Raw genomic sequence first — 14,653 nt, 5'->3', positions numbered from 1 at the left:
GCTCGGCCGCCTCTAGTACGCAACAACGTCCGCATTCCGCCGAACTAGTGTAGCGTATAAACAGACCTCTATCAGAGTAAATACAAATGAGTAGGTCGTCTTCATAGAAACGCCCGAGCGCGGTTTGTATGTGAGCGCGCCAATACGTATGCGACGCGCACACACACACTGACAAAACTTAGCGTGGAATAGCGGAGTTGCGCCGAATTTTGTCAGGCGCGCGTTCACATACAAACCGCGCTCGGTGCGTTTCTATGAAGATGGCCTACTCATTTGTATTTACTCTGCCTCTATGTTATTACAAGTAGATAAGCTATTCAAAAAAATGGGTCGAATCACCATAATGTGCACGGAAATGACGATTTTATAATATTCGGACGGTGTGAGTCGCCGCTGCGATCTGCGCGCGCCAGCCGCTAGTAAGCAAAAACGTCGCCTACTACATTTCGCTGTACTAATGTAGCGTAACAGCGTAAACAGACATTTATGCTAGATAAGCTGTTCAGAAATAATTGTTACAGCGCGGATTAACAAAAAAACTGTTTCAAAAACCACTATGTGCACGTAAATGAGATTTTTGTCGGTTTCATAATGACGACGTGCGTCCCGTTTGGTCGCAGTCAACTAGCTGTTCTTAAATGTGAGCTATTTTGAAGATTTGTCCAGACAGCCTAATCTACATTTGATAAGTGCCACAGACATAATCTAGGTTCGACTGTCTAGTAAAAGTATTTGGTAACTAAAAACAATATTCACACCCTAGCTATGTACAAATCAGATTGAATGTCCGTCTACGCTCGCCTGACTTCATAACGCGCGCAAATATTCCAGCTAAATGCTTTCGTGAAGGAAGGTTATATTCGCTTGCAATCGCGTGTAAATTAATGAGGCTTGTTGATAGATAATTAGGTCTGCGTGTTAGTATATGGCGTTTTTTTAAAATCGATTAAAGGTTCAGTCAAACCAACGCGATCAGCCGGCGTGCAGCGATGGCAATCAATGCATTTAGTCTGATTCGTTGCACGCCGGCTGCGCGTTAGTTTGACCGAATCTTAATATTATGCGTTATTATTTTATTTTTGGAGTATTTATTGATCAGTCCAATCGGGACAGTGCGATGTTTTGAATTAGTTAACAGTTCACACTTTGCCACGTTCTTTGACTGTTTCACACTTAAAATAAATTCATTCCTTTAAATCAAATTGTAGCAACTAATCTGGTCCCGACATAATATCCCCCATATTATGTTTCTTTATTTATATATTTTAATGTGTACTTGTTGAAATGTATCATCAAGTTTGAAATGTGTAGCCAAACTTTTGTTGCATTTTTTTAATACACTATTTTGTTTTATAAATAAACAACTCTATTTTGATATTAATTTGCTCATATCAAAAAGTATTACGCTGATCTGAAAGTAGTCCTTTAGCACTAAGGTCAATTTATGACTAGTAGGTATTTTAGTATAATAAATTCATTTCATTTAATCTCATTTTTAAATAAAGTTTAGTCGGTATCCACATCTGCTCAATGTCTTTATCACCCCTACTGAGCATTTTATTGCATAGGCTTGATTATTGTCTTAATTGTTGAATTTAGTTTAGTACCTAAGTATGTATGTAAAAAATTACAAATGAAATTGGTGGTGGATGTAGGCACTTCGCGGTCAATTTGTTTTTCAATTATTTGTGATCATTTGTCATGCGCCGCATGTCGACGTATCTACTACCATGTAAGCTAAAAAATTAATAAGAAATCCAATACTGCCTGTAATTGTATGTATTTTTAGAACACCAATCTTTTTATGGTAATGGAAAATAGTTATGCATTTAAATGTAATTTGTAGTAATACTGCTCTTACAATAATAGATCAAATGTGATATTTTAAAAATTAAAATTTTGTAATTCATTATTAATAAGCTAAGATTTTTTTCAACTGTGGATATTTGTTGTAAAAAAAGGTTAGATTTATTTATTATTTTATATAAATTAAAAGAATTTTATTTTATTTAGGTGATGTTTATTATTCAACTCATGTGACACTAATGTTTTGACTGTCGATGCAGTCTTCAACTTGTTTAGAATCGCATCTAGTAATGTATAAAATATATTCACTATGACTACAATATCTCTTTTCTTAAAGATTAAGTTGCAATCCCTTCCATGTGGGATTGACCAACTAAATCTGGCTATATACTTCTATATTATTTACCATCAGTACTATAATGGAATTTTGCAATATTTCATTATGATACTGATAGTAAGTTCAAAAGTACATGCTGCAGTTAGTAACAAGTAAATAAATCTTAGTTATTAGGACACACATTTAACAAAGTAAAATAAGAAACAAATCCAATAGTATACATAATAATAAAACTATACAATATTTTTTCTAAATGTATAAGTACAAATTAATGTATTTCATTCATACCTACATTACTTGACATAAATGAGATTAAAATAGCCACTACTACAAAAACAGATGTTCTACTGTAATTTCTATAGCACAGAAGACACATCTACAGATAGCAATTAAATGACTATACTTTGAACTTTTTAAATGTGTTCCTATCGATTTTTTTTGTAAATCATACTATTACCATGAATTCAATTACATTTTTTGAAGATAATAACAAATTAATATACTTTATAAAACTAATTTCAAGAAGAAATAAAATGACATTATTATACACATTATTAATACATTATTGCATATAAAAGCATTACTTTCATTTTAAAAGATAGCATAACAAATGTTATTTTTCAACTTTGGTTAGACTTTGCTGCAAAAGCATTGTCAGTATTTCCATTATTGATAGGTAGATTATGTTTCTGTGCTTGTAAGATCATGTTTCTCTTGGCGGAGTACGCTTGCATCCGCGCCAGGCGCACCTTCCTCTGCTGAGGAGTTTCCTGCGCCAACCGCCGGGCGGCGTAAGCAGACATCTTTGCCAGCCGAATGGCCCTCTGCTGACTGGTCTCCTGGGCAAGTTTACGTGCTGAATATTCCGACATTCGTTTAAGTCTAGCCGCCCGTTGCTCAGGAGTCTCCTTAGCAAGTTTTTTAGCTGCGTACGCTGACATTTTAGCCAGTCGAATCTTCCTCTCTTCTGGACTTTCAACCTTAGGTCCTGACCCTCTCCGCTGCCTGCGGGACTCACAAACTACTAACAATGGGTCCAGTTCTTGCATCATTGATTCCATTTCTGGTGCCTGGCTGTAACTGCCATGTTCTGGTTTTACAGGAGTAAAACTAGAAAAGTTTGCAATGTGGTCTCCATCCGAACTAGTATTCGAAGTGTTCACAGAGTCATCGATGTCGCACTGCTCTTGTTTAATGGTAGATACCCATTCATTGTTTGCTTTAGCTAAAACAATCTTTTTCCAGGAACAATCTGATGAATTATTGTCACCCATATTGATTGTTCATTGACTGAGATATCCATAAAACCATATTACGATGAGAAATGATGAATTATATACTTTGTAGTCACTGAGGTAGTTTTCATTGTATTTAAGCTCAACAAATCCCTAAAATAAATAAACTCCATGAAATGTTGAAGAACAAACAACAAATACTTCATTCATTCATTAAATAATGACAGTTGACAGCTATTAATAAAACGTTTCTTGGCTTGCGTTCATTCATTCCATTCGGTCGCGCCAAGGAAAAGAAAGGTGTTTGGTGCCGGTTGATGGGCACCATAAAACATCTTGTATCAGTGACTTCTGTAGAGATTCTACGAAAATATAACTCGCACTAAGTTTGATAACGAAGTTTATTTATAAGCTTAGACACAGATACATTTTTACTTGCACAATTATTTATAATTGGCGGGCGAGTTTTATAGTACGAAGTGTCATCTAGCGGCAGCCTCACCAGACCGTTTTTTATGTTGGTAAGCGAAAGCAGTGTTGCCAACCACACGATGACATTTCGCTACACCACCCCCCCACGGAGTAAAAAGGAGAATAAAATTATAAGTATTTAGGTACATCTAAATTACAATTATGTTTAACAATAATAATGTAAAGGAGTAGTGTTCATACAAATAAAATAAGTGTACTTAAAAAAAAAACAAAATGTTAACCTACTTACACATCACAACTCGTGAGAAAAAAGAAAACCAAAGGAAAAACAACACATTTAAACTATGTTACATACATTTGAAAATAAGATATCCTTTGTTTTTATGAATTTGAATTTACTACAAAATTATAATAAAAGCTTATTTACAAATCTAAAATAGTCTTAAATCTAACCTTTCGACCAGATCGAGTGGTTATGGGTTGCTGGGGCAATGTATCTACAGGGCTAGGAGGTTGCATAGATACTGAAGGTTTATTAGGGATAGGGGTGGTGGGTTTAGGAAGGCTAGAGTTAAAATCGGATGCAATATACGCAGGCTTAGTACGATCGATGCTAACTTCTTGTTCTTTGCCAGATACGTCAATGGTAATGGTTTTGTTATTCCGTTTTAATACCTTAAAGGGTCCAGTGTATGGCGGTTGAAGAGATCGACGTACTGTGTCATCCCGTAGAAAAATATGAGTAGATTTTTCTAAATCTTTGAAAACAAAAGTCCTAGGATTTGAGTGTCGAGTCGCGGGAGTGGGACGTATTGCTGCCATGATTGACCGCAGACTAGCGATAAACTCCTCTGAGGTTTCCTTAGATGAGCAATCGGAAATCAAGAGTTCTCCTGGAAGACGCAATGGTTCTCCATACACAAGCTCAGCTGAAGAACATTCTAAATCTTCCTTGAGAGCCGAACGTATCCCTAATAGAACCAAAGGCAGGGCACGATACCAAGATTCTTGGTGGCACATAAGAGCTGCTTTTAACTGTCGATGAAGTCGTTCCACCATACCATTCGCTTGGGGATGATAGCTGGTGGTTCTTATGCGTTTAGTGGCAGTTATAGACATCAGTTTGCTGAAAAGCGCCGATTCGAACTGCCGGCCTTGGTCTGTGGTGATGGTTTCCGGTACGCCAAATCGAGCAATCCACCCGTGGATGAGCCGTTCAGACACTTCTTCAGCAGTGATACCGAACATTGGAAAAACCTCAGGCCAACGTGAAAATCTATCTATTGCTGTGAGGCAGTAAGAATATCCATTAGAAACTGGCATAGGCCCTATAATATCAATATGGATGTGTCGAAACCTTGCCGTTGGCGTGGAAAACGATTCCAGGGGAGAGAAAACATGGCGGGTAACTTTGCATTTTTGACATGCCAGGCATTCTCTTGACCATTGCCGACAGTCTTTGTTCATCCCAGGCCATACGTAACGTTCCGAAACCAGCCGTGCGGTAGCAGAAGTACCCGGATGACTGAGGTTGTGGAGGTGGTTAAAAGTTGCTCGACGAAATGAAGATGTCAGGAAAGGTCGGGGTTTGCCAGTAGACATGTCACAATAAATTTTAGTGTTGGTTCCTGGAACTGCTACTTTAGATAATTTCAGGCTCGTTCCACTTTGAAGTAAATTAGCTAGCTCAGCATCGGATTCTTGGGATTTTTCTAAAGATTCAAAATCCTGCCCTAGAGCAATGGCGTCAACACGGGATAAAGCATCCGCTACCACATTATCCTGACCCTTGACATATTGAATATCGGTAGTAAACTGAGCTATAAAAGATAACTGGTTTAATTGTGGAGGCGGAAGTTTTTCTCGGCGTTGAGTGAAGGCAAAGAGCAAAGGTTTGTGATCCGTATACACTGTTGCATGTTGGACTTCTAGAATATGTCGAAAATGTTGTACACTTTCGTNTGGGACTGCTACTTTAGATAATTTCAGGCTCGATCCACTTTGAAGTAAATTAGCTAGCTCAGCATCGGATTCTTGGGATTTTTCTAAAGATTCAAAATCCTGCCCTAGCGCAATGGCGTCAACACGGGATAAAGCATCCGCTACCACATTATCCTGACCCTTGACATATTGAATATCAGTAGTAAACTGAGCTATAAAAGATAATTGGTTTAATTGTGGAGGCGGAAGTTTTTCTCGGCGTTGAGTGAAGGCATAGAGCAAAGGTTTGTGATCCGTATACACTGTTGCATGCTGAACTTCTAGAATATGTCGAAAATGTTGAACACTTTCGTATACCGCTAGGAGCTCTCTATAGTAAGCTGGTAATGCAGCCTGTTTGGGAGTCAGTTTTTTGCTGAAGAAGGCTAAAGGTTGCCATTCTCTATTGACCTTTTGTTGAAGACAGGCACCAACGTGGGAGCTTGAAGCATCTGTAAAAAGGCCCAATGATGCCTCTTGATGGGGATGGGCTAAAAGAGCGACAGAAGACAAACTTTTTTTACACGCTTCAAAATGTTGTAACAATTCCGATGACCATATAAATGGCTTCGCACCTTTTCCACCAATAGCTGTCAGCGCATCAATAAGGGGTGCTTGATGCTGGGCTGCATTGGGCAAAAATCTTCGGTAAAAATTAATCATCCCTAGAAACCGTCGCAGGCCCTGCACCGTCTTTGGAGGTGGAAAATCAACGAGGTCCTTGATACGGTTCTCTGGGGGAAGAGTACCCTCTGCATTAATTGTGTAGCCCAAGAAAGTAACTTGCTTCTTTCCCAAAACACATTTTGTTGGATTTATCACCATCCCATAATCATGAAGCCTTTGAAAAAGTATTCTGAGATGTTCTTTGTGTTCCGACATGCTCTTTGAAAAGATGAGAATGTCATCAACATATGCAAAACAAAAGTTCAAACCACGCACCACCTCATCTACGAACCTTTGGAAGGTTTGTGCCGCATTCCTAAGTCCAAAGCTCATGAGAGGGAACTCGTAAAGGCCAAATGGAGTTGCAATAGCTGTTTTGCACACGTCGTCTGGGTGGACAGGAATCTGATGATAAGCTTTCGCTAAATCCACGGTACTAAAAATAGTTGATCCAGCCAAATTATGGCTGAAATCCCCTATGTGCTTTACGGGATAAGAATCAGGAATGGTGCGCGCATTTAGGGCGCGATAATCCCCACACGGACGCCATGATGAGTCCTTTTTGGGTGCCAAATGCAATGGTGAGGCCCAAGGACTATTAGAAGGGCGTGCAATTCCACACTTAACCATTTCTTCAAATTCTTTCTTAGCAACTAAAAGTTTCTGAGGAGCTAAACGTCGGGGACGACAGCTAACCGGAGGACCTTCGGTTGTCAAAATATGGTGGNCACCGATAGCTGTCAGCGCATCAATAAGGGGTGCTTGATGCTGGGCTGCGTTAGGTAAAAATCTTCGATAAAAATTAATCATCCCTAGAAACCGTCGCAAGCCTTGCACCGTCTTTGGAGGTGGAAAATCAACGAGGTCTTTGATACGGTTCTCTGGGGGAAGAGTACCCTCTGCATTTATTGTGTAGCCCAAGAAAGTAACTTGCTTCTTTCCCAAAACACATTTTGTTGGATTTATCACCATCCCATAATCATGAAGCCTCTGAAAAAGTATTCTAAGATGTTCCTTGTGCTCCGACATACTCTTTGAAAAGATTAGAATGTCATCAACATACGCAAAACAAAAGTTCAAACCACGCACAACCTCATCAACGAACCTTTGGAAGGTTTGTGCCGCGTTCCTAAGTCCAAAACTCATGAGAGGGAACTCGTACAGGCCAAATGGAGTTGCAATGGCTGTTTTGCACACGTCGTCTGGGTGGACAGGAATTTGATGATATGCCTTTGCTAAATCCACTGTACTAAAAATAGTTGATCCAGCCAAATTATGGCTGAAATCCCCTATGTGCTTTACGGGATAAGAGTCAGGAATAGTGCGAGCATTTAGGGCGCGATAATCCCCACACGGGCGCCATGATGAGTCCTTTTTGGGTGCCAAATGCAATGGTGAGGCCCAGGGACTATTAGAAGGGCGTGCAATTCCACACTTAACCATTTCTTCAAATTCTTTCTTTGCAACTAAAAGTTTCTGAGGAGCTAGACGACGGGGACGACAGCTGACCGGAGGACCTTCGGTTGTCAAAATATGGTGTACCGTGTTGTGTTTTACCTGTGTTGGGAGACCTGGAGGACGAGTGAGGTCTGGAAATTCCCGTAAGAGATCCGCGAAAGGAGAGTCGTTTTGAAAAATAGCTTTGACACTTTGCTGATGATGAGACGAGACGCTTGCTGGCGATGTCAGCCCTGTACTACCGTCTCTCAGAAGTTTATGTCGACAATCAGGTAAAAGGTTATAATAAGCTAAGAAATCAGATCCCACGATTGCCATATCTACATCTGCAATAACGAAATTCCACTTAAAATCACGTCTTAGTCCGAAATTGAGAATTAACGTGCGACAACCATAAGTATTAATTGAAGAGCCATTAGCTGCACTTAGCTGAAACCCTGTGGGTTTGTGGTGAATCTTCAAGAATTTTTTTGGAAATATACACAGATCAGATCCTGTATCGAGCAAAAACTGTACCTTGCTATTTTTATCCGTGATGAAAAGACGGCGACTAGTATAACTGCAATCAGATGTCGCCATCACTGATTGCCGTCTTGATTTCCCGAAGAGGTCCAGGAACACGGTTCTATACATTTCTTAGCCTTCGGTCCGAAACGGTAATGATACCAACAGAAAGGCCGTGCTCTAGATGAAGATGATGCTCTAGAACCCGAGTTCGAGCGAGATCGCGAGGAGTCTCTTCTTGACTTATGCTGCGTAGAAAGCGCCGCTACCTGACTAGTAAGAGTTTGCAGTTGAGAGGTAATTTCGGCTAAATCAAAAGCTTGTGAAGGCATTTTTACGGCACTTACAGTGATTGGGGACACTTCAATGATTTTATCTGCAATTTCTGCAATTTTGTCCAGGGGCAATTCAGCTTGGGTGGCTAAAATGGCTTGAATATTGAAAGGTAAACGATGTAACCAAAGTTCTCGCAAAATTGTATCATCTGAAAGAGTTTTACCTGCCAGAGATCTCAGATGACGAAGGAACTGTGTGGGCTTGCGGTCTCCTATTTCCTCCCCCGAAATGAGTTGCCTAACCCGCTGAGCTTCCGAAATTGAAAACCGACTTATCATTTCTCTCTTGATCCAATCATAACGCTGGCCTTTAGGTGGAGGGTTAGTGACGAGGTCTTCAACCTCATTGGCTAGTCTGGAGTCAATCTGGGCTACAACATAATTATATTTAGTCTCATCGGCAGAAATCTGAGATAAGGCAAATTGTGCCTCTATATGAGCAAACCAAGCTGCGGGACGGTCTACCCAAAATGGGGCCAATTTTGGGCTGATTGCCAATGATTTGGGGACATCGCTTACTTGCGGTGGATCTGCAGATGGTTGCGCGGAAAGCCTATTTTGTAAATCCGCATTTTGTTGCAGNGCGACAGAAGACAAACTTTTTTTACACGCTTCAAAATGTTGTAACAATTCCGATGACCATATAAATGGCTTCGCACCTTTTCCACCAATAGCTGTCAGTGCATCAATAAGGGGTGCTTGATGCTGGGCTGCGTTAGGTAAAAATCTTCGATAAAAATTAATCATCCCTAGAAACCGTCGCAAGCCTTGCACCGTCTTTGGAGGTGGAAAATCAACGAGGTCTTTGATACGGTTCTCTGGGGGAAGAGTACCCTCTGCATTTATTGTATAGCCCAAGAAAGTAATGTGGGAATATGATGATCAACCACAATAAGGAGCTAGATGTTAGTGCTTCCTTCCGAGCGGGTGTTATGCTCGGGGACCAAGGTCCGATTTACACCATCTTGGTTTGTCTATATATACTTTGGCAGGATCTAAAACTCCGTCACCGCGATGCAGGTCTGTATGAGCGGCGGAGTGTGCCATAGTGAAGTAGTGATAGCGCCATCTGTTGGTCACTAGTTTGTAGTGGCGTCGCCACACCACTCCCCCCGGAAGAACCGGAGGTGGATGACGTCAGGATGAGCTCAGCAGTCTGTGCGTGATGAGCTTACAAGTGCCAGTGTGCTCAAGTCTGCGGTGAGTCGAGACGAGCAGGTTGCGGTGCTCTATCCACGGTGAGTCGGGATAGTGAGCGGAGGCGTCTTCGATGGTCGGGCGTGGAGCTGGGCCAGAGCTGTACCCGTGACCAGTGAAGTGACGGTTGCTTGCTGCCGAGGAACCAGGAAGGTCGGTTGCGATCTGCGATGGTCCCTGAAGGCTGGATGCTGGCTTGTTGAAGACTGGAGCTGATGACGGAGTGGCGGAGATGGTGAGGATGGCGGAGGCTGATGCCGAAGATGGTGGTGATGGAAGGTCACGTTCCAATCACGTCGGGGTCACCAATTTGGTGCCGGTTGGTGGGCACCATAAAACATCTTGTATCAGTGACTTCTGTAGAGATTCTATGAAAATATAACTCACGCTAAGTTTGATAACGTGGTTTATTCATAAGCTTAAACACAGTACATTTTACTTGCACAATTATTTATAATTCGCGGGCGAGTCTAATAGTACGAAGTGTCATCTGGCGGCCGCCTGCCTAGCGAGTCTTCATGTTGGTAAGCCGAAGCAGTATTGCTAACCACACGATGACATTTCGCTACAAATTGAATACTTGAAATAAAATCGATAAAATTTACAGATTATTATCTATGAATATTGTCTATGACTTACAGATTTTCCAGAGATTGGACCAGTGGGTCTAGACAAAGTGCAAATTATAATCGCAAACCAGTCGAAAAGTGGTCGAAAAGCCCCTTTTTTGTATGGAGTTTTGACGGATTCGATTTTCGATTCGATCAAAAAGTGCGTTTTGTCTAGGGGGGCAGCCCCCCTAGACAAAACGCACTTTTTGATCGAAATGTCGATTTGACATTTTAACATGAAGCACAAATTTTCACCGTCCAAATATTTTGTTAAAATATTTTGTTTTCAATGTTAGATTTCATATTTGTTTCATCATGAGAATAAAGTTGGTTTCATGAGCTTGTGAAATAATGTGTATGATATTAAGAAAACGTGAGTATTATAGTGTAATTGTGTGCACAAGTGTTTGTTTACATCGATGGAAATTTCTAAAGAATTAGGGATTAGGTATTTGACTCAAGTTTTTGTTCCAACTCTGCCCTCCATTTTTATCTTTAGCTTCATGCACGGGGTGGAGAGCCTGTCTCATCTGTGGTGGAGAGTTTGACAGCTCGTTCACAGAGGCACTAGTTTTTTTAATTTCTTGGCTTTAGAGCACTAGTTAAGACAAGTTACATTTTTGATCGAATTGAAAATCGATTCCATCATAACTTCATACAATCTTTCGACAATTTTTCGATGGTTTGTGATTATAATGTACACTTTGTCTAGACCCACAGATGTGCTATTCAGTATCGCTGTAAAGTTCACGGAAATGTCGTAGGTACGTAGATGCACTTTCCATCAAAACTTATTAAAACGCAGCAAATGTACGTGAAGTGTTTGAAATAAAGTTGCTTTATGTACTTACGCAAAGGCGCAGTTGCAGTCCGCGATTCGTATACTATTAGTAGTATATTTTTTTTTTCGTTAATTATGGTAATGTTTTGTTATCGATAAAAAAATATATTATAAATCAAGTAGAGATGTACAAGATATAAGTTATGGTCATCCCTATACAGTGACGCGCGTCTGTTGACAGCTATCAAATTGATGCCTTTTTTTTAATAATTCGGCTTGGGAATTATAGTTGTTACTGCTAGCTAACGTTCATGCACTTCGAGCTGCAATCTAAATGGAGACATCTTAAGGTAAATGCCTCCTAACGTCTAAGATACTTACGTATTTGCTCTGTGTAATTGCGCTGTGTATTTAATATTTTCTTCTAAGGAATTTTTACTAGATAAGAATTTTTATAATAGGCATGAGTAAAATAACTATTACTCAACTAACTGATGCATCTTAACCGTTAAAGTATAGTTTTTAGGGGGGGGGGGGACTCTACTCGAACAAAAATTAGCACTTTAAACTTTAATAATTTGCAAATTTTAAAAGACCTATCAAACGATACCACACTCGATGGGGTAGAAGATGAAAAAAAAATCATCCCTACTTTACATGTAGGGGAGCTAACCTAAAAATGTTTTTTTCTAAATTTTATGGTACTGTTTTGTCGGCGTGATTAATATACATACTTACCTCCACAAAATTACAGCTCTCTCTCTCCAGTGCAAATAGTTTCCAAGCAAAACCTCGGAAAGACAGACAGACATATCGAAACTAAGTATAAGGGTTCCTTGTCAGGACTGCGGAACCCTAAAAAAAGGTAGGTTGGTATTAGTTTAAAGCTATTACTTACTTAAAAGGTACTTGCACGTAAATGTTTTCTATTTATTTTAAAAAATATTTTCCATTCGTTCATTCCATCTAAGATTTTATTAAGTTACTAGCGGCCGCCCGCGACTTCGTACGCGTGGATCCCGTTTTACCCCCTTCATCTATCTTACGCGGTTTAGATTTTTTCATACAAATGTTTTTTCCCGCTAACTCCCGTTCCCGTGGGAATTCCTAAGTATACTATAACCTGCCCAGGAGTATGAAGAAAAATTGTACAAAGTTTCGTTAAAATCCGTCGAGTAGTTTTTGTTTCTGAACATACAGACAGACAGACAAAAATTTTACTGATTGCATTTTTGGCATCAGTATCGATCACTAATCAGTAATCACCCCCTGATAGTTATTTTGAAAATATATTTCATGTACAGAATTGACCTCTCTACAGATTTATTATAAGTTAGATAAAAATAACATTTAAGTAACGGAGGAGCAGGCTCTCCAGTGGTGGATTTACTAGTAGCACAGTATTTATCTACTGTGCTAGTAGGCTTCGAAGATTTTAAGGATTGGCGTAAGGGTTCGGATAATTATGTAGCGTATTTTCTTTTTAGTCATGAGCATTCTCATTTTCATAATGTAAATAAATACTTGTACTTAGACCTCGAATTTGTACCTACTTATCTGAAACGAAACCTGCAAAAACTTCTATCGTTTTCAGACGCAACTACTTACCTACTTACTTACCTAGCAGCAGAAAGAAAAGTTTAAAAAAAAACTACCTAGCTACATGGTCTAAAATAAAAATATTTATTATTCGGCATGTGACGATGCACAGCATCTGGTGAGAGAGATGCGTCTACTTCCGGTGTAGTTTTTTACCTTTTTATACCTTAAATGACGTCATTTCCGCAATTATTTAATAGGAATTGATTTGACTTACTTCCGTTTGCCGCCATTTTAGTCACCTGGGGGCGAGCTTGCTCGGAGTTCTTCATAGCGTCTTTAACTTCCATCTTATACAATTTTAACGGCGGCCCCGTCAGCCCCAATCGCAAACATTACCAATCAAAATACGTTGTTAGCATCACCACAATCGAACGATAACTCTTTCTGGTACGAGTTTCTTAATAAATACCCATTTAAACTACAACTATTAGTAGACTGGGTGGCCAACCCCAACACTGAGCCAGCTTACAGCTTGAATTATTAAATTCTAATGCTTTTTGCAAATCAAGAAGCCCTCCATGTCCTTGCCATGATCACAAATTATTGTGTTCCTACTAAATTTCTTCTAAATCGGTTTTTGGTGCCGGTTGGTGGGCACCATAAAACATCTTGTATCAGTGACTTCTGTAGAGGTTCTATGAAAATATAACTCGCGCTAAGTTTGATAACGTGGTTTATTCATGAGCTTAAACACAGTACATTTTACTTGCACAATTATTTATAATTCGCGGGCGAGTCTAATAGTACGAAGTGTCATCTGGCGGCCGCCTGCCTGCGTATATTTCATCCGATTTTAACTCTAGCCTTCTTAAACCCACCACCCAGTAATGTAATAATACAGTAATGTATTTGCACTGTATCCTTGTTTCGTGGTCAGACGCGTCGGGGTCACCAATTTGGTGCCGGTTGGTGGGCACCATAAAACATCTTGTATCAGTGACTTCTGTAGAGGTTCTATGAAAATATAACTCGCGCTAAGTTTGATAACGTGGTTTATTCATGAGCTTAAACACAGTACATTTTACTTGCACAATTATTTATAATTCGCGGGCGAGTCTAATAGTACGAAGTGTCATCTGGCGGCCGCCTGCCTAGCGAGTCTTCATGTTGGTAGCGAAAGCAGTATTGCCAACCACACGATGACATTTCGCTACACCTTCAACGATTCTTGAAATAACACCATTTTATAAAATAATTAGTCACATCATCATAACGTGATCAATTTTACGATTTGGCCACGATATAAATGCATATTAGTATTAAATTTAACTTATTATTTATTAATCAATAAACTTAAATGAGAAAAATTCAATAAAAATAAAGAAAAGATACCAATTGAAATAATTACAAAATTATTTGTTTTCACCCGGTGTAAACACCCACGGGTGGAATGAAACGGGTTTTTATTGGGTTTTTACCCTCATGTGGGTTTTTACCCGGGTGGAAACCCATCTCTACTCTCTCCGTNGATGTTAGCCCTGTACTACCGTCTCTTAGAAGTTTATGTCGACAATCAGGTAAAAGGTTATAATAAGCTAAGAAATCAGATCCCACGATTGCCATATCCACATCTGCAATAACGAAATTCCACTTAAAATCACGTCTTAGTCCGAAATTGAGAATTAATGTGCGACAACCATAAGTATTAATTGAAGAGCCATTAGCTGCACTTAGCTGAAACCCTGTGGGTTTGTGGTGAATCTTCAAGA

General features: G+C 39.6%; 1 protein-coding gene across 1 annotated transcript; it reads right to left on the bottom strand.

The window, feature by feature from the left end:
- Nucleotides 1-1,988: 1,988 nt before the first annotated feature.
- Fmbp-1 (fibroin-modulator-binding protein-1) lies at nt 1,989-3,571 on the bottom strand. Its single transcript, XM_028322285.1, has one exon. It carries the CDS (start codon nt 3,415-3,417, stop codon nt 2,764-2,766), a length of 654 nt encoding a protein of 217 aa, XP_028178086.1. The 5' UTR covers nt 3,418-3,571; the 3' UTR covers nt 1,989-2,763.
- Nucleotides 3,572-14,653: the final 11,082 nt, after the last annotated feature.

This window comes from Ostrinia furnacalis, unplaced genomic scaffold (genome assembly GCF_004193835.3).
Source record: "Ostrinia furnacalis isolate ACB-3 unplaced genomic scaffold, ASM419383v2 OfSCF7606, whole genome shotgun sequence".
Classification (NCBI taxonomy): Eukaryota; Metazoa; Arthropoda; class Insecta; order Lepidoptera; family Crambidae; genus Ostrinia; species Ostrinia furnacalis.
This window is presented reverse-complemented; position numbering and strand designations above follow the sequence as displayed.